General features: G+C 37.8%; 6 protein-coding genes across 12 annotated transcripts in view; 4 read left to right on the forward strand and 2 right to left on the reverse strand.

Moving 5' to 3' along the window:
* The window catches only part of LOC110424832 (beta-galactosidase 6-like), a 7,955-nt gene extending 5,908 nt beyond the window's left edge, over window positions 1-2,047 (forward strand). The window contains exons 16-20 of the mRNA XM_021439544.2: window positions 1-30; window positions 385-495; window positions 835-1,046; window positions 1,452-1,779; window positions 1,908-2,047. The exon at window positions 1-30 is cut by the window's left edge and continues 78 nt beyond it. Of these exons, the coding sequence (XP_021295219.1) occupies window positions 1-30; window positions 385-495; window positions 835-1,046; window positions 1,452-1,779; window positions 1,908-2,018 (792 nt within the window). The 3' untranslated portion in view covers window positions 2,019-2,047. The remainder of the gene's footprint in view (window positions 31-384; window positions 496-834; window positions 1,047-1,451; window positions 1,780-1,907) is intronic.
* A 217-nt stretch (window positions 2,048-2,264) lies between these two features.
* Window positions 2,265-3,853, reverse strand: LOC110424835 (uncharacterized). The gene is made up of 5 exons (XM_021439546.2): window positions 3,432-3,853; window positions 3,115-3,294; window positions 2,838-3,027; window positions 2,592-2,750; window positions 2,265-2,461 (listed from the first exon to the last, which is right to left on the reverse strand). The coding sequence occupies exons 1-5, from the start codon at window positions 3,681-3,683 to the stop codon at window positions 2,265-2,267; spliced, it is 978 nt and encodes a 325-aa protein (XP_021295221.1). The 5' UTR covers window positions 3,684-3,853.
* A 366-nt stretch (window positions 3,854-4,219) lies between these two features.
* LOC110424834 (uncharacterized) lies at window positions 4,220-6,862 on the reverse strand. The gene is made up of 6 exons (XM_021439545.1): window positions 6,478-6,862; window positions 6,093-6,272; window positions 5,434-5,515; window positions 5,244-5,351; window positions 4,952-5,110; window positions 4,220-4,659 (listed from the first exon to the last, which is right to left on the reverse strand). The coding sequence occupies exons 1-6, from the start codon at window positions 6,727-6,729 to the stop codon at window positions 4,463-4,465; spliced, it is 978 nt and encodes a 325-aa protein (XP_021295220.1). The 5' UTR covers window positions 6,730-6,862; the 3' UTR covers window positions 4,220-4,462.
* Window positions 6,863-6,989: 127 nt separating this feature from the next.
* LOC110424836 (endonuclease 4-like) lies at window positions 6,990-12,809 on the forward strand. Of its 4 annotated transcripts, none has more exons than XM_021439550.2 (11): window positions 7,780-7,899; window positions 8,106-8,276; window positions 8,380-8,464; window positions 8,642-8,822; window positions 8,951-9,061; window positions 9,168-9,223; window positions 9,963-10,046; window positions 10,658-10,750; window positions 11,104-11,171; window positions 11,608-11,681; window positions 12,495-12,809. In XM_021439550.2, exons 3-11 carry the CDS (start codon window positions 8,444-8,446, stop codon window positions 12,611-12,613), a joined length of 807 nt encoding a protein of 268 aa, XP_021295225.1. In that variant the 5' UTR covers window positions 7,780-7,899; window positions 8,106-8,276; window positions 8,380-8,443; the 3' UTR covers window positions 12,614-12,809. The 4 variants fall into 4 exon arrangements, with proteins under 4 accessions (XP_021295222.1, XP_021295225.1, XP_021295226.1 ...); XM_021439551.2 differs by having other exon boundaries at window positions 8,387-8,464; XM_021439547.1 differs by lacking the exons at window positions 8,106-8,276; window positions 8,380-8,464 and adding an exon at window positions 6,990-7,504 and having other exon boundaries at window positions 7,766-7,899.
* Window positions 12,810-12,959: 150 nt separating this feature from the next.
* BFN1 (bifunctional nuclease i) lies at window positions 12,960-18,877 on the forward strand. Of its 4 annotated transcripts, none has more exons than XM_089784964.1 (10): window positions 12,960-13,178; window positions 13,661-13,841; window positions 13,932-14,039; window positions 14,121-14,176; window positions 14,263-14,346; window positions 14,438-14,533; window positions 14,656-14,720; window positions 14,832-14,905; window positions 15,028-16,869; window positions 18,637-18,877. In XM_089784964.1, exons 1-9 carry the CDS (start codon window positions 13,053-13,055, stop codon window positions 15,150-15,152), a joined length of 915 nt encoding a protein of 304 aa, XP_089641090.1. In that variant the 5' UTR covers window positions 12,960-13,052; the 3' UTR covers window positions 15,153-16,869; window positions 18,637-18,877. The 4 variants fall into 4 exon arrangements, with proteins under 4 accessions (XP_089641090.1, XP_089641091.1, XP_021295227.1 ...); XM_089784965.1 differs by having other exon boundaries at window positions 18,642-18,877; XM_021439552.2 differs by having other exon boundaries at window positions 15,028-16,845.
* The window catches only part of LOC110424322 (uncharacterized), a 10,766-nt gene continuing 10,269 nt past the window's right edge, over window positions 18,688-19,184 (forward strand). The window contains 1 exon segment of the mRNA XM_021438878.2: window positions 18,688-19,179. Coding sequence (XP_021294553.2) covers window positions 18,688-19,179 — 492 coding nt within the window.

Genomic DNA, 19,184 nt, shown 5'->3' on the forward strand with positions numbered 1-19,184 from the left:
GATGTTTCTTCTGGAGAGTGGACCTATCAGGTGAAAGTCTGTGCATTGACAAAATTATCTTGGGATATATTGAATTATCATGTGTGGCAAATTCAGAAGAATTTTGGCTGCACAATAGCAAATTAATTTAGATGTAAACCCCTTGCTTTCATCCTATCAGATCATGATCTTTCAATGTTCTTCCCCCATATTCCTTTGTTTTAAATGGAAAGCTGATCTGATTCTACGCTTCTCTGCAAGAAGATCTTGTACTGGAACAGTGCCAGTTCCGAGTTTAGTTGGGAATCCTAACTGCTTCAAGCAGCAAATGGGCAAAGGAATTATTTGTTCACTGTTAACGGAATTTTCTACTCGGATTCTGATGCTATTAATCACTGTTATCAGGTGGGACTTGAGGGAGAATACCTTGGACTAGATAAAGTCAGTCTCGCAAATAGCTCACTGTGGAAAAAGGGGAATATTCCACCCGCTAACAAGACTTTGATATGGTACAAGGTAAGCGGAGGGTTTGGTAATCAGAATCAGAACATGTACAAATTGCTATTTTCTATTGATTTATTAGCTCAACTCAACTCAAGATGAAACTATACTATGCATTTAACACTAACATAAAAATGGTTGCATAATGATAAACTTTCTTGTCTAGGTCGCTTGCCAAGGATCTACTAACAGTTAACCCCATTTGGATTTTGCATATTTCATGAACAGATATAACGCAGTTATATATTTGGATACTCCCTAATGCACTTATGAAAGTCATTTTACTCCAACCAGGTTGATTGTTAACCATTGATTGGAGCATTTGTATTCTGATATTCTGTTTCTTGTCCTCAGGTTACTTTCCTTGCTCCTGAAGGTGAGGGTCCTTTGGCCTTAAATCTCACTAGCATGGGGAAGGGTCAAGCTTGGGTTAATGGACAGAGCATAGGACGATACTGGCCTGCCTATCTCTCGCCATCTGAAGGTTGTACTAAGAATTGTGATTACAGAGGAGAATATGATTCGACAAAATGTCAACAGAATTGTGGCCAACCTGCTCAGTCATTGTAAGTTTTATGAAACATTTGATTTTGATCCTACGTAAATTTCTGGATTTGATTTAGTATTGAATCTTGCTAATCATGTTGGTCATGTATCAACCTCAAGACACTATTGAGGTCCATTTTGCTTGTTATTGTTTGAGGACTATATGCTATAATATTGAGCTACAGATAAATTGGTTGAAAAACTGAGTTCTTTAAACAAATCATTGCATGATAAATTGATTACTAACCATTATTCTGCAAATGCTTCAATTGTGTAAAAACTGTTTGCTTCTTGTGCTCTACATGCAAAATGCAAACCATTTGCAAATACACTATTCTGTCTGATGGACTCATTTAGCTCTGTCTCTCATGTTACTGATCCTAATACATAATTGCCATTCCTGAAGAACTAATCATGCTGTCCAGATATCATATCCCACGCTCCTGGGTACATCTTGGTGAGAACCTACTAGTCCTTCATGAAGAATTTGGCGGCGACCCTACAAAGATTTCTGTGCTGACACGAACTGGCCAAGAGATTTGTTCACTTGTATCTGAAAAAGATCCTCTGCCAGCTGATTCTTGGAAACCAAACGTAGGCTTCATGTCTCAAACTCCCGAAGCTCGACTGACCTGTGAAAAAGGATGGCACATTGCTTCGATTAACTTTGCCAGTTTTGGATCTCCACAAGGAAATTGTGGTGAGTTTAGAACGGGAATTTGTCATGCAAACATACTATCAATGGTTCAGAAGGTAAGAATCAACCTTTCCTTACGCATATTAGGTACACATTTAATTGCAAATTGCTTAGTTGAGGCTTTATAGTCGTGCAGAAGCTAATCTGCTAAATTTCTTTGGCATCTCCTTGGTTGAATCTGTAGGCTTGTATAGGTCAGGAGCAGTGCTCAATACCCGTTTCCACTGCTAAGCTTGGTGACCCTTGCCCTGGTATACTGAAAAGCCTTGCAATAGAAGCTCTATGCAGTGACTGAAATTCCAATTCTTATCGCTATGGATTTCCTCTTCTTTTTCTTTTCTCTTTCCTTTTAAAAAAAAATCGATTTATGCAAAGGAAATGTTTAAGAATGACCAATGTATGCTTTAAATTTTACACTTAGAAAAGAAAAAATGAAGACAGAAGATAAATTATTCTCATACTAACAAAGCAGACAGAAATTAGCCAGCATTCTCACAAAGGATCTCAACCTATAATAAGCTGCAAGATTATTCACAGCATATTATGGAATGAGCAGTATTTTCCCAATGTGCTTGCCACTTTCCATAAGCCGGTGAGCTGCTGCTGCTTCTCCTAGTGGGAAGTGTTTGTAAACCACTGGCTTCACCTTACCTGAGATGATTGCAGGCCAGACATTCTTCTCCACCTCACTGACAATTGCTGCTTTCTCTTCTAGATTTCTAGTTCGCAAGGCAGATGCTGGCATATCAACACAACGAAAGATTTATATCAGATTAAAATGTTTTTTCTTTCATTACACTGCTGGAAAACTAAAGTTTTCCGGGTTTCATTGCCATACAACAAAATACAGAGTAAAGGGTCTGGTTACCTTGGATTGTTAGCCGTTTTACAAAGATAGTTCCGATCTTTATTTCTGCAACAAATCCACTCAAGCAGCCAATGATAAAAAGCCTGCCATCAACATTTAAGCTGTCAAGGTTTTGCTGAAGGTAGGCTGCTCCAACACAATCCAGAATAACGTCAACGCCTGCCATTGATGTGGGAAAATTTTAGTTAGAACACATTGGTCTTTTAATGTTGAAGAATCTAAGGTCGATGTTGATATAATTTATACCTTTGCCTCCTGATTCTTCCTTTACCCTGGCTACAAAGTCCTCTGTCTTGTAATTGATGCAGACATCAGCTCCGAGATCCTTGCAAAAGGCTAATTTTTGCTCATCCCCTGCTGTGACAAAAACTTTTGCTTCTTTGAACTTTGCAATCTGAATGGCAAATGTACCAATTCCACTAGAGCCCCCATGGATCTATATCCAATCAATTCTTAACATTATTAGCATATATTATCATGCATCAGAAAAAGGAAAAAGTGAGATAGGATAATATGTTATTACCAGAAGCGTTTCACCGGCGCACAGCCGACTCATCATGAAAACAGTTGACCAGACTGTGCAAGCTACCTCTGGGAAAGAGGCAGCATCCGACAATGAAACACTCGACGGAACAGGAAGAACTTGCCCTGCTGGAACAGCCACTTTCTCGGCATATCCTCCTCCGCTTAGAAGAGCACACACCTTTAGCAATAACAGAAAAATAAAACAAAACCCTTAAAAGAGAAGCTCATGTTTAGCCATTTGACTTTTGTATGCAGCAAGACACCAGTTTATGAGTATTTGTATATACATATAGATATGCATAAAGATGAATTCACCTTATCTCCTACTTTCCATCGAGAAACATTTTCTCCAACTGATTGAATGATGCCTGAGCACTCAAGACCAGGGTAAGGACTAGCACTTTGGGGTGGAGGGTAAAAGCCTTGTCTTTGGTAGATATCACCACGGTTCAGGGCTGCAGCCTCAACTTTGATAAGGACTTCATCGTCTTTGATTTTGGGGTCTTCCACTTCTTGTAGCTGCAATACTTCTGGATCACCTGGACTTGTTATCAATATAACCTTCATGGCTGGATTTGAGTCTTTTGACAGAAACCGCTTGTTTGTATCTGTAACTTATTGGCAGTGGACTTCGCGAGTCTAAATTTTATATAGTTTATGTTCTTCTTAATGATTGTATAGAAAATGACTCGTTCTTATGATTTAGTTTAAACAAAGCGTTGGCTTGGAACTTTGTTTTTGTTTGGAACTGGCTAATAATTATTCTCCTCCCCAACAACCAACCCCCCCCCACGCATGCTTGTCCAAACCCCTTATCGTATCCCACATTGCCTTAAGAGATGTTGCCATCTGGTGCTTTGTAACCTGATTTTGCAAAGGAAATTAATACTAGCTTACTATTGTACCTAAAAAATATTTGATGCTGTTTTCTTTACCTTTATCTGCTCTCAAGCCATTAACTTGCACTTTAGAACAAGATATCCAATGCCTAAGCATAAGTGCAGTCTTTGAATTTCAAATGTCAGATTTTCATTCAATATGTCAAAACTTTGGATAGTCATGTGCATTACTCTTTACCCTTTTTCGAATTTACAGTGTTAAGGTCAACTAAATGCAATCCACAAGACTGCGACTAGTTTTTATTATCTTTCTCAGATAACGCCATTGGCAAGGATTGAAAATCATTCACAACGTATCAGTTCTCTATGATTTTCATCTTCATAAGATTAAATTAGGTCACAAGGGCATACGCAAAATAAACTACATAAACATAATTCCCAAGTGGCTCATTTTATCATCAAATGAGCCACCATTGTCCCAAATAGAAGACAAGACCTTTAGCAACATCATGGAACAAGTAGTATCTTCCCAATATGCTCACTACTTTCCATGAGCCGATGAGCCTCCCCAGTGTCAGATAAGGGAAAAGATTTGTAGATTATAGGCTTCACCTTGCCTGCTGCAATTGCTGGCCAAACATTCTTCTCCACTTCATTTACAACCATTGCTTTGTTTTCACGACTTCTTGGCCGTAAGGCAGCCCCTGAATACAAAAGCATCAAATGACATAAACCTATAATGTACTATGATCTAAAAAGGACATGCTTCTAGCATGCCACTACAATGAATAGTGGAGTTCTTTGTGTTGTAACCATTTTAGCAGCAGATGCAAGATATGTGGAATATAAGAATGACATAGAAGCAGTATTATTTTCTAGTATTAGAGAAGGGGGAAGCATGGATATGGTGGATGCATCTGTGGAGGTGTATGTGGCTTGTAATATTTTCTAAAGAATATCTCTTCCGCTTTATGTTCTTTTTGTTTTTTCTGGTACCTTGTACTGTGAGGCGCTTTGGAAGTAAAGTATTCAGTTTAATTTCGGTGACTGCTCCACTCTGGAAGCCAATAAGACAAAGCGTTCCATCAAAATTTAAGCTGTCCAGGTTTCGCTGAAGGTAGGCTGCTCCAATACAATCCAGAATTACATCAACACCTGCCATTGAACATTTGAGAATTTGAATTGAATGAGTAGATGCTGAGTAAAAGTGGGTCCTTAATATTAGAGCAACAATTTCAGTTCGGAGTGCAGACAAGAGATACAATCAATCACAAAACGAAAGAGATACCTTTCCCTCCAGTTTCTTCCTTAACACGTGTAACAAAATCCTCTGTCTTGTAATTGATGCACACATCAGCACCAAGATTCTTACAAAAAGCTAATTTATCTTCACTCCCTGGAGATCAACACTACAATATCTAAATATAAAAATAAAGGGAGACAAACAATTTATGATTGATTCATAATTACAGGTAGACCTGCAGTGATGAACACTGTTGCTCCTTTGGTCTTGGCTATCTGAATTGCAAAAGTGCCAATTCCACTAGAACCACCATGGACCTGAAATTCCAATACCAGTGAGTTCACATGTTAAGCAATGGATCACAAACTAGAAAGCTGCAGAGATACTAAAAAGAAACAGAGAAACAGAAAAATATATTGAATATCTAGTCAGGCATCATAAACAATTGTTAATGCAAGCACCATATTCTTTCAATTGATACCTAAACAAGTTAATTTTCAAGCATTCGGTGATATTCTCTGCTGGTCATAAGGACAAGTAAATCCTATGTTATCTTGAAAGACAGTAGGCTAATTGATGGACAGGCCATATGCTGTTGACAGAAGGAAATAGGAGGAATGAACATGTCATCAAAATTCAAGCATTTGAACATACACTTCGAGCCTAAATGTATTAGGTTGTAACTCAGTAGACCTTAGATTAAAAACATTTGACAACAATAAAGTACGAATAGGAGGAGAAAATTGGGATACACAGCTGTATCTACAAGATCCAATTATAATTGAGAACGTCTCATTAAAGCATATCCATTATCCTAGCAAACCAAGCATTACACAACATTAAGGACAAGATTGATTGATTTATATAGGTAAAAGTAGTGGATAAAGAGGTTACCAAGAATGTCTCTCCAGCAGATAGGCGACTCATCATAAAAACAGTGGACCAAACAGTACAAGCCACTTCAGGTAAACCAGCAGAATCCTTGAGAGAAACCCCAGGTGGGATTGGAAGAACTTGTCCAGCTGGAACTGCTACTTTCTCAGCATAGCCACCGCCACTAAGAAGAGCACACACCTACGTAACGCAGCTTGTCAAACAACATACAAGAAACTACTCACTGAAGTTGCAGCCAGCTATCGACGATATCACTTGTCCTACTACCGTTTAAAAATCTAATCTTTAAACCTCACCTCGTGAAAAACAGTGGATCATTGATAAAAATCACACCTTCTGAATGAAACCCTTATGGATTATATTTCTAGGAAATGGAATCAATTACCTGATCACCAACTTTCCAGCGGGTAACATTCTTGCCAACAGAAAGGACAGTGCCAGAACATTCAAGACCAGGGTAAGGACTAGCACCCTTAGGAGGAGGGTAGGCACCTTTCCTTTGGAGAGTATCAGCCCGGTTCAGAGCAGAGGCCTCTACCTTGATGAGGACCTCATCGTCTTTGATTTCTGGGTCATCAACTTGCTGCAACTGCAGCACCTCTGGGCCTCCTGGCGTTGTTATCACTATTGCCTTCATTTCTTTGCTTTTATTTTCGCTCTAAGTCTAGCACGCTGTAGTTTGATGGATAATAGAGGAAATGGGTCCTGGGTATAAGTTGGAATAAAAATAAGAGCTTTATGGGTAAAGTTCATTAATTTTTCTTTGAGAAGAGAGATGGCAAGTATAATACGGCATTGTTTGTAAGATCAACACTTTTGAGCCACATAATTGACCAATTTAATAATTTGCTATAAGTACTTATCAAAGGGGACCAACGGACTGCCATGATCTTTAGACTTCCTCTTTGGTTCATCTCCAAAGCCATTCCTCTATCTAGCAAGATAAGTAACTTTATGCTCTTTCCACTTTATATTACCTTACCAAATATAATATAAGATTGTTTTGATAATATTTTCTTATCAATTTTGCAATGCTTAGCCTTCACTATTGTGAGTGTTTCTAAGTATATGATCTTTGTGTTAAAACTGGTTTAAAAGGAATTTAAAATAGCCTCTAAAGTGTTTTGTTTTTTCTTTTGAAGGAAATATCGCTCTTCGGCTATTCTTTTAATCTTTTTATCCGTAATTATGATAAAATTACTATTGCTGTCTCTTTACTTTCACTTTCGAGTTTTAACTCCACGAAAGAAGAAGGATAAAAAAGGGGAAAGAACAGGAAAGAAGAAAGGCATGCTTGCTTTTCAGGTAAAGCTCGACGGTATGTCCGTTAAAACGATACTAAGCCCCCTGATCGCGAAAATCTAAGACAGGGTTTGCACTTTTGCCGGTGATCAAAGACAAGATATTTAGCGGTATTGGTTTTTCTCTTTGTTTGGTTCGTGTGAAAATGTTTGTTACCATTTTATGTTTTCCATATTAAAGAAAAAAAAGTTTTTCCCTTTTCTCCCCTTTTCTGAAACTCATGAAGGAGTTGAATTTTGGGCTCAAAATGGGATTTTTCTGTTCTTTTCTCTCTATTCACCTTCTTATCAATCAAACAGAGGTGTCAACATGAAAAATAGAGCATTTTTCTTAAAACAAAATTAAAAAGGTTGTCTTTTGAAACTTTACAGAATTCATGGGTTTTAGAAGAATGGGTTGGCATGAGCTACTTTGGATTGGAAGGGTGCTTGTTCTTATGCTATTAGTTCATGGGGTAATTGGTTGGGGAAAGGAGGGTCATTATGCTGTTTGCAAGATAGCTGAGGTGAGACTTCCTTTTTCTTTTTGAATTTTTTCTTTTGTGTATTGTTTGTTGCATTCCAAATGTTTTGAACATAAGATCATAGTGCTTGATTAAGGAAAAAACAGTTATTAACAATGATTAGCTTCAATGTTCATGGAACCAGCTTTAATAAATTATGGATTCAGGTATGTGGATTGGTTCTTTTTTTTTTTTTTTTCTCAAATCAGAATAGATATTCTATTAATCATCCCAAGAGAATCTGGAAGAGTTCAGGAAGAACAAGAGGGACTAGAGTTTGTCTGGTTGTGCAGAACATAAGGCGCCTTGACATCTTGTACAAAATGCAAACTGGCAGTACCAGCCTTGAATATCAGACATAGAGACACAAACTCAAGGATGTCAGTTCTAAACCATCAGTTCAGATAACCTATGATGTTAAAAATTAGAACAATAATCATGAACACAAAACACAGTTCAACCTATAACCTCTATGACTTTAAGTGTGCAGGCAGGAAATATCATATAATCCAAACCAGCTTCATGTGAGGAGAATGGCGGGCCATAAATGGAACAGAAGAAAACAGAGGCAAACTACCACCACGCAGAGAACATAGACTCTTTATTAACTCCACATTTTGCAAGAGAATCTGCAAAACTTGATACAAAGAATGAAATTCTTGATGGCATGATGTTTTGTGTGTTTTGCTTGTGAGTCTGAAGATGTTGCCAATTTCATCTGATTATGCCCTTCTTGATCCTTCAGGGATATCTTACTGAAGATGCTTTGGCTACAGTAAAGGAACTGCTCCCGGATTCAGCTAAAGGTGAGCTTGCATCTGTATGCTCCTGGCCTGATGATATAAAGTGGTACTACAACTGGCACTGGAGTAGTTCCTTACACTATGTTGACACCCCAGATTTCAAGTGTAACTATAAATACTGGCGTAAGTTTGGTGTTTTATAGTCATGTTTTTTGTGCTTGTTTTGTTCATTTTTCAGTGTTAATATCCGTGAGCTTGACATCTCCACTGACATTAATTATCCTATATAATGTGCTGTGGTATTCTTATAGGTGACTGCCATGATCTTGCTGGACATAAAAATAGTTGTGTAACTGGAGCAATTTTCAACTATACAAGGCAACTCTTTTCAGCATATCAGGACTATAAGCCCAAGTTGAAATGTAAGTATTGTTTGTACTCCTGGGTTGACACTTACACATGCTATGACATAATATTTTTCAACCTCAATGGTTTATTATATGGAGACTCTTCTTCTGTTGGTGACAGACAATTTGACAGAGGCACTTATGTTCTTAGCTCATTTTATGGGGGATGTCCATCAGGTTTGTACTGTTCTGCTGGTATCACTGAACTTAAAGGAATTCCAAAGGATGCAATCCTTCAACGGATGCAGTTGCATATATATGGGAATAGGCTGAATGACTGAGTTGATTTAAGGACTATGTTTTATTATCATCAATAACTCACAAAATATTTCTTTGAATCTACTATTACTTTATCAACAAGTTCAAAAGAAGAAAAATGGTTGGTGTAAACCTACTTCGTTTACCATGATTTAACTATAGAAGAGTGTTACAGATTTTTCAAACAGTGTTTTTACTAGCCTTCTCATATGGTTCATAGGAAGGGTGCTTGCAGAAAACCAATTGTCTTTAAATGCAATAGCTTAATCTTTAAAGCCCGTCAGTTTAGAACGAATTATTGTATCTTTAAAATGCTAAACTTTAGGAAGGTAGAATGAATATTTTCTGTAGTTATGATTCTCTATCATGTTGTATGTACAATGAATATTGTCTGTAGTTATGGTTCTTTATCATGTTCTATGTGGTATTATGGTGAATTTTTGGAGCCAACATTGGCTGCAGAGCCATGATTTTATAACTAATTCTTACCCATCTTTTTGAGCCATCTAGTATGCATTGCTTGTATCCTTTTATCCTTTTCTTTAAACTGATTTAGCTTCTTTTTTTCACATGGAAACATGGAAGGAAATTTGTTACTTATTTCTATTGGAAAAAGAGAGTGTACATTCCAATATAACTTTTTCTTTTCTGATTACAGCCATTACATGTTGGCTTCACAGGAGATTTAGGTGGAAATACAATTACAGTCCATTGGTATCGTAGGAAGACGAATCTACACCATGTGAGCACTTCATTTCATTGTCCTTTTAAGTGCATCTCCCTCCAGCATCCCTTTTTCATTTTCCGTGTGATAAGCAGGAAAATGATTTTGAAGCGAATTAAATATGCAAAAGTATTACTTTCTATATGTAGCCACTATATGCTATAGTTAAAACTCAAACAGCAGTTGTCTCCTCTCTTTTTTTTTTTTTTTTTATGGTGGAGGTGGGCCAGTTCAAAACAACAATGGCTGGTTAAAAGACATCATAGAGGCCATTCAATAACAAGTACCTTTGAGTCAACTTGTCAGTTGTCACTTCTTCTCTCTAATAGTGAGATAAATAAAATGGAAAAAGGGAAATGATAGGTGCTGGAGATGTGATTATATGTCTCAGTCAAGAAAACCATCTCCTTGCCTCCTTGACTGCTATTAGATCCAGTGATAGCTCTTCTTTTGGCCTGACTTGTTTGTCAGAATGTTTGGATGGAGATCTTCCTTTTTTAACAAGTTTTTAAAAGAAGAGATTCGTGTCAAAAGGTGCTTGTAAACTCATGCATGGGAAAGTGTGCATATGTGTTTGGGGCTTATTTATTCTGTCCGTATGCATTTATCCAATGCTATCATTGTTCCAGGTCTGGGATACCATGATTATTGATTCTGCACTGAAGACATTCTATGGATCGGATCTTGCAATAATGATTCAAGCCATCCAGAGGAATATTACAGTAAGCATTTTGTTTTCCTTCATGTTCATTTTGTGCATGTAGCTATTATGGATAGCGGATAAGCAATGTTTACTTTTAAAGGTGTAAACTATTGAAGTAAACTCAGGAGACAATAGAAGGCTTTATGTTTGTGTCTTTTGAGTGTCTTGAATAGTTCAGCGTATTTGATTCAATTAACAAATACAAGCAAAACACCCAAGTTTAGGTTCCCTCTGCCCCTTTTTTGTTGTTTTGGGATTTTCTTTTTCCCTGCTTTGCTTTAGGGTTTATGTATGTTTAACTATGCCTATGCAAATGCATATGTAACAATGTGATATTTACTGCTGTTCTTATGTTTCATTATTCATCTATAGGATGCTTGGTCCAATGATATACCATCATGGGAATATTGTGGACATCATCATACAGTTTGTCCTAACCTGTAAGTTTATCTCACAACATATTTCTTTCAACTCTTTCTGATGCATATGATGGACTGCTTCAACTATACTAACTGTGATGTGAATTGTTAAAGCACATTAAGTGCTGAAAGAACGGTTTATATGTCTATGCTTTGCTTGATACCTATGTCTAATAACAAATTAATCCATTCACTTGTATGAAATGTTCACCAGTTCATATTTCGGTTTACTCCTGCATCCCTAAGAGAGAAATGTTTTCTTTAGTTAGGCTTGTTCCCTGATGCCAAAGAAACCTGAGTGGAAATATACATATGTAGATATACATGCTCCTAACAATCAAACACATATTTAGTGGATCTCTGACTTTCATATTTTAAGTGGCAAAGAAAGAAAGTAATTGCATTTTCTGTAAGAAACTGGCATCAGTAGACATAATAAATTGCCTCTGTTATACAGGTATGCTTCTGAAAGTGTTAGGTTGGCATGTAAGTTTGCATACAGGAATGCCACGCCTGGAAGCACCTTAGAAGGTATTTAATTCTTCTTCCTCTTTTCTTCTTTGATAATTGTAAGGCACTTCTTTATCAAATGAAAATTGATCCTTATATGGAACTTCTCTTTGCTCCGTTGTTGAGTTAAATAGATCCAAGCGATTTTTTTTTTTTTTTTGAAAGGTGATCAAAGTGAAAACTTGTTGGAGAGAGATGGCAGAATCACTGCTTCTCTATGTATCAACTGGCCTAAGCCTGACCGGATTACTGACCTTTTTACCCTGCTCTATAACAGATCTGGTTCCTGTATTTTATGCGCTATCTTTTGCTTTGACTGAAACTGTGTTTGGAAAAGTTACCTACCAGCAAGTTTTGAAATCTTAGGTGCATATTTATGTCTTGATTTAGATCTGCTTGCTGCTAAATATTAAAGGCTAATAAAACATTGGAATGTGGAAACTCCACGCCTGGTTTTGAAACCAACTCATCATCTTAATGAGGTTGTACAGGATAGAAGTATCAGCTGAACAATGCCTTTTAGAATGCATAAACATACTTTTGTGAGATAGAAAACTAACGTGGATGTTGGTAAAAGTAGCCAATGATGCTCTCTCTGCTAGCCAGCGCCATTTCTTATCTTTTTCTGTTGGACCATTCCTATAAATATTATTTTCCTGCATATGGCCAACTCAATACAGCTTTTTACGCAACCTGCCATGGTTGATATGAAGACATGCTAAAAGGCAGAGATAATGTCATGTACTACTTGATCACCTTTCCCCATAAGATAAGCTATTCTAATGAAATTTATGTCTAATCTTTGTTTTAATGCATTCTTCTTTTGTTCTGCAGATGATTATTTCCTCTCTCGGTTGCCTATTGTGGAGAAGAGGCTTGCTCAAGGTGGGATTCGCCTTGCTGCAGTGCTCAACCGAATATTTACTTCTGAAGTGAAAATTGCTCGAGCATGAAGATAGATAACCCGAGAGTCATCTGTAAAATATGAAGTAGGGGCCGCTGTAGTAACGTTCATAGCTCAAAGTGTTCAACACGAGACCTATGTACCAACATTATTAATCATTTATCCCCTTGTTAACTCTTGCAAGGCAAGAAATGATAATGTACTTTATGTTTATCGCTGACTCTAGGCCTGTTATTTTGCTGATACCGCCCGGATACCCGAATATGTCCCACCTTGCTTGTGTTTGAGTCAACCTTTAGGATACGTGAAATGGTGGAAGTATTCTTACACTTAATGATAACCTGTTTAAGGTGTGTGTTTGTATGTGTCTATATATATATATATATATATATATATATATCCGCTCTGATGGTGTCAGTTTGTTGTGTGTTTTCACGACTGACAAACAAAAACATTAGGTCTAACAGGCAGCAAGAAAGACTTTGAGGATGATCTCCTTGTGGAGGTCGTCTTCATTTGGGTTTGTTTTGTTGGTGGGTCTGGCTTTCATTTTATTGCCCAGAACCCATGGCTGGAGCAAAGAGGGTCACATTTTGACTTGTCGGATTGCGCAGGTAATATATATTGTACATTAATGACTTCCCTTTTCTCCCCTTCTGATCTGGTAGTCTGATTCAAAACGGTTCCATCATTAAGGGAAGCCAGGTCTTCCTCAAGTACGCCGAGTCTGATGAAACTATATTATATAAACCTGCGATCTGATGATAAATAAGATAAGCACAACACTGAAAAATCAAAGTCATGTTTTGTTCATCAAGTTGGCTATCTTGCATGAGACTTTTTTCCGTGTCTTTTGGCAAAACGTAAAATAGGAAAATATTATAAAGATAACCCTTGTTGAATCATTTCCAAGGTCAAGCTTTCCAAGTTGCTCAAGCTGTTTTATTCCTTACTTCTTAGCATATTCACTATCTTATGCAAACGATTTCATGCACCATATGTGGAAGTCATGCCTGCAAAGCATGCCAAAGAATACTCAAAGGCTTCTCTGAGCAAAAAACCATTGACAAATATATTTACTGCCCCAATTTTATAGGGTCTTTTAGAGCCCGAGGCTGCAGAAGCTGTTGAAAATTTGCTACCGCACTACGCCAATGGAGACCTGTCGTCCCTCTGTGTATGGCCCGACCAAATCCGGCATTGGTACAGGTATAGATGGACAAGCTCACTTCACTTCATTGATACTCCAGATGATGCTTGCACGTATGACTATTCAAGTAAGAAGAAAGCTCAGCAATCTTTTGGTGATAAAACGACATAAAATCACCTGAATTATGAATAATGTAATTAAATATCATCTGTTTTAGGGGACTGTCATGATCCACACAGCGTGAAGGACATGTGCGTTACTGGGGCTATCCAAAACTTCACCTCACAGCTTTTGCACTACAGGGAGGGAACTTCAGATCGTCGACGTAAGGACTTGTTCTGAATTAAATATTATGTTTCCTAGTAATATGTTTTGATTCGATACCATGGCTTCTATGTTTCTGCAGATAACATGACAGAGGCCTTGTTGTTTTTGTCACACTTCATGGGAGATGTCCATCAGGTTTAAATATGTGGACTTGTCTAGCGTACACTTTTCTGTATCATCATTTTGCTTTGGTGAGTTTGATTCTTTATTCTTTCTTTTAGCCAATGCACGTTGGTTTTACAAGTGATGAAGGAGGAAACGCCATTGCGTTGCGCTGGTTTAGGCACAAATCTAATCTGCATCATGTGAGTAATTAATACAGAGGTTATATATTTGTTCAATTCCTTCCCCTAAAGGGAAAACGATACTCAAATATGAATTTCCAACAATTCACAGGTATGGGACAGGGAGATCGTCCTTACAGCTCTTGCAGACTACTATGAAAAGAACCTGGACAGCCTTCAAGAAGAGATCGTGCGGAACCTCACTGATGTAAGTTCAATTTGCTAACTTCCTTGTAGTCACATTTATTTTACTATTTTAGAATTTATACTCAGTTACTACTAGTTCTAGCTTGTATCTGTATTATACCATTAATTGCTACTTTCATACAGGGGATCTGGTTTGATGATGTAGCATCATGGCAAGAATGTGGTGATCTTCTACCTTGTTTGAACAAGTAAGCTTCCAGCCTCTTTCAAACAATTACAACCCCATCAGGAAAATTCAGGAAAATGGTTTTTTCCATTGCCTAATCTGTGTAATCAAGCTTCCATATCCATCTGTGCAGGTATGCTACAGAGAGCATAAACATAGCTTGCAAATGGGGTTACGAGGGCGTAAAGTCTGGTGAAACTCTGGCAGGTGAGAATACTATTGCGTAAAGCATTGAAACCCAGAACATGCCACCAATAAAAGTACATTAGGTACGTTTCTGAAAGCAAAGGACTGAAGGTGCTATTAATTCTTACTATTTTTGGTTACAGATGAATACTTTAATTCCAGAATGCCAATTGTCATGAAAAGGATTGCTCAAGGAGGAGTTAGATTAGCCATGATCTTGAACAAGGTGTTTGGTCAGCCTGAGGAAGGTTTTGCTGCAGCAACCTAACAGATGCAAAAGCAAAAGACCAAAAAACTAGACAGATGCTTTGTTAACCACAACATCATTGAATTTGACTTGTCAGAATAACATTATTTATGTATGCATGTATGTTCAATGTTGATCAGCATTGTATCTATTCATTTGTACTTTATAATTTAACCTTATAATTACAAAAAAACAGCAATCTATAACATTACTTTGGGGCTTCATCCTCTAGCCACGTGGAGGGCAAAAGAAAAAGGACAAAAAGGAAAGAAAAAGAGAGGTAGAAAGAGAAAGAAAAAAACAGGTAGAAACAGGCCCGTGTGCAACGCATGGCCCATAGTCTAGTGTCTTCAATATTAGATGGCCCCCAAGCGTCATTAATAAAACAGGCAGAACAAACAACTGGCATTTCTTTTTCCAGCCAAGGCATGGGGAACTACCTCTAACAGACTACAAGGCATAACCAAGAATCAACATCATGGTTGCCAAACTCCTACCTTTCTTATTAGCAAAAGGAAAGGAATGCAGCAGCAAAGCCCTTCAAACCTTATGTTATGATTTGTCTACTGCAACCTCAAAGAATCAAAGAAAACATTACAAAGTTCATTTTTCTGATACAATAATCATCGACCATCCTACCAATTCTCTTTATGACCACTGCAAAATTGTATTGGCATAATGCCATTTGATTTTGGTGGGGAAATACATATCAACCCAAATTTCCACAAGAGTAATGTTTTCTAGGCCTCAAGGTTGAGGTGTCAAACAATGTGCTTAAGGTCAAGCATCTATCAGAAATTGGTAAATTTTCATAGAGGCATGACTAAGAGTTGCCAAGAAGTCAGCCCACAAAGAATACAGGGAATTCTACGAATCTGTAACGCAATTTACAAGGACAACCCTGAAATTCTACAGCAACAAATTTGATTACTCTCCACCTAATTGAGAGTTGGTCTGAAACTACATAAGTTCTGTAGTAAATGTTTAAGATCGCAAATTTTTGATGATCCCTTCTTTTATTTTTGTTGGGGTGACCCATGTCTAAATATCGAAGATCAGTGAAGGCCGAGAAAGATCGTATTGAAGGTATTAAACAAAGGCCAAATTCAATTCATACCAAGCTATTTTGTGGTTGGCCATTGCCAAGAAACGTGGGAGACAAACAATGAAAACAACCCTTAATGACCTGGTCAAAATCTGACACGTGAAGAAAGAGCTACACCGTTGCAGCCCAAGATCTCACTTTGACACGAAACACCACTTTGGACCGACTGTTGTTTTTTTCTTCTTATTTTTCTCGTTCTCATTGGTGGGTCCATCAATGGAAGCTTGGAAGCCTCTCTAGCCAGTTAGCCGTTCACTTTGTGTACCGTTTTCCAAAAAAGCTGGGGGACTGTTTGACTTTTGTATATGAAGAGTTCAGAGATGTCGCCACCAAGCTATTCATGGTCGTAGACTGCACCACATTTGGTCACCTCTTGCTTGCACTAGGGTTTGTACACAGCTGCCATAGCCAGCTTGGGGCCAGAAATATTCCAAGAATCTAACATACTACCCCAAACTACCCTTCATTGATCTTACAGACAAGCTACCCTAACAAAGGACAATCTTGTCTTTAAGGAGTCAGAGAAGATTCTTTCCTTAAAATTCTTGCATTTGTGTTTCCATTGGCAACTCACTTGCAGGCCCAGAATATACAGCAGCAAGCTCCCTGGTTCCTTCCTCGAACTTCATTTTTGTACTGCCTGTTTCCTCTTTCTTCTTTTCTTCTACCACTAAAAAACTCAATATAATATGCATGTTTTAGAGAGAGTGCTTCTTTGCTCAACAACTTCCTTGCACCTCAAGTCGGCTGCTTTGGCCTTTGAGCATTGAGCTTGATCTCCCTCTTATTTTATTTCTACTCACAAACTTCACCAACTATAAAAACTTACATTGGGTTTTGATTCTTGTTTTGTTCTGTGAAAACAAAGCATAACTTTTGACTCTCAAAACATTTCCAAGAATCTTGGGTACACTCGCCCATTTCAAGCTTGCAAACAAGAAAAAACCTCAAATATTTACAAAAGTAATGTTCTTCAACCTTCTGTTCCGAAGTTTGTTCCTTCTTTTTACTTCTTCTTGTTGTTTCCAATCTCTTCTCGTAGCAATTTTGCTCTTAAAGTTTGCTCTGTTTTAATAATTATTTCTAACGGTTCACATTATTTGTATGTTGTATGTTTGATAAGAGTTTGGTTCTTGTTAGCTTCAAAATAGAAGTATTTGACCCTTTTTTTTATCCGGGGTGTTATTAAGATCTGTGCAATCCTCAGGTTTCCTCCTTCTATTTTAAGTGCATTCACATCACATGGTAATGTTAAACTGTTAAGATTGATTTTTAAGTGAGTTTGCTTGGAGACAAATCTTTGTTTTTGGAATCTTTCGTACTTAAGCGTTGTACGTATTTGAGACAATGGTTTACCGTTTCAGTGATTTCCATATGTTAAACAATTCATGGTGCTTGTTGATCTCTGTTATTTTCTAATATAAATAGTAAGATAGCTGCTTTGGTCAAATGTTAATTAAGCCACCTCTTGTCTTTCCCATGTTGATCGTTGAAATCAAAGCATATTCTTGAAAGAGATGCCCACGTTATTTCAATTATGTACTACTCCACGTTTAGGCCTACTCCACAAAACGTTGCTTTTAGTGACACATTTCTTGCAAAGTCAGAACTTTCTTGGCAATTATCGTTCACATGCTCTTGGTGTCTTATAGATTTCACAGAAAACCCTTGGGAGTTTTCTTCGTAGGTAAAGCAGGGGTGTTAGCTGGTACCTGCTATGAATTAAATGCCAACCCCACGAGTTTAAGCAATTCTATTTTCACATGTAAACTCTAATATTATCTTCGTTTAGTGTCACCAGTTCATTTTGTTTAAGTTTGGTGTATCACGTGCTTGACTTTTCTTGGATTTTTATACCCCAGGATACCATGGTACTGGTATGGTATCCTGGTCTTGATCTACCGTTGTCAATAGTGAACGTATGGTACAATTGGACAATACAAGAATATTTGATAGCTGTTTAGTTTTACCATGTTAAAATATGTGTAAGGTTAGGTTCCCCATTTCCCATTTTCTATGGCACCCAAAAGAGTTCACCTAATGGTTTGGTTGGTCATATAAGGAATGACAGCTTTACGTGTTCATTAATTCTTCCTTCCGCAATTTGTATCTGCTTTCAATAAATGAATAAAGCAAAGTTGGCATTTGCTTTCTTGTCTTGTGGCCTTGGAAACAATCGTTCTCACATTGGAACGAACTTCTGTTAATTTTGTTTGGACCGGAGTATACGTCCAAATACTTAGGAGTTCTTGCATTGCTTTTCTGTATAATTCTGTCCTGAATTTAGGCCTGCTTCTATATTGCAATTGCATAGCTTACTTCTCTATATAATTCTGTCCTGAATTTAGGCCTTCTGCTATATTGCAATTGCATAGCTTACTTCTCTAATATTTTTTCCAGGGCAGATACAAAAGTCCTAACTTGCTAGAATTTGGTTAAAGCAAGTACTTCATGGCACTGGCACGGATTGCTAGGAGTGGCTTGAGAAGATCAGGAGGTGCCATTGGCAGTTCCATAAGTGAGAGGGATATCTTCTGTGAGAGAGTATCCAACCACAAAAGTTTCCTTCCTTCCCTTGAAAAAATCAATTCGAACAGTAATTTGACATACCTTTCCGCAATCAAGCGGGTAAATGACATGAGCTTTGGGAGCAGGGAAATAAGTACAACCCCACATTATCGAATTCCTTCAGCAGAGCGGTTAGTGGAGTCAGAGTCAGAATATGATGAACCAAGGTATCCAGGATTAGAGGCCACCAAGCCAGGTGAAAAGCCTAGAGTGGTTGTCCTTGGTACTGGATGGGCAGCCTGTCGATTTCTCAAGGGGCTTGACACTAGAATTTATGATGTTGTTTGCATATCACCTCGAAACCACATGGTCTTCACCCCTTTGCTTGCTTCAACTTGTGTTGGAACCCTCGAATTCCGCTCAGTTGCCGAGCCCGTTAG

Source organism: Theobroma umbraticum, unplaced genomic scaffold, assembly GCF_002168275.2.
Source record: "Theobroma umbraticum cultivar Fairchild unplaced genomic scaffold, ASM216827v3 scaffold_204.0, whole genome shotgun sequence".
Classification (NCBI taxonomy): Eukaryota; Viridiplantae; Streptophyta; class Magnoliopsida; order Malvales; family Malvaceae; genus Theobroma; species Theobroma umbraticum.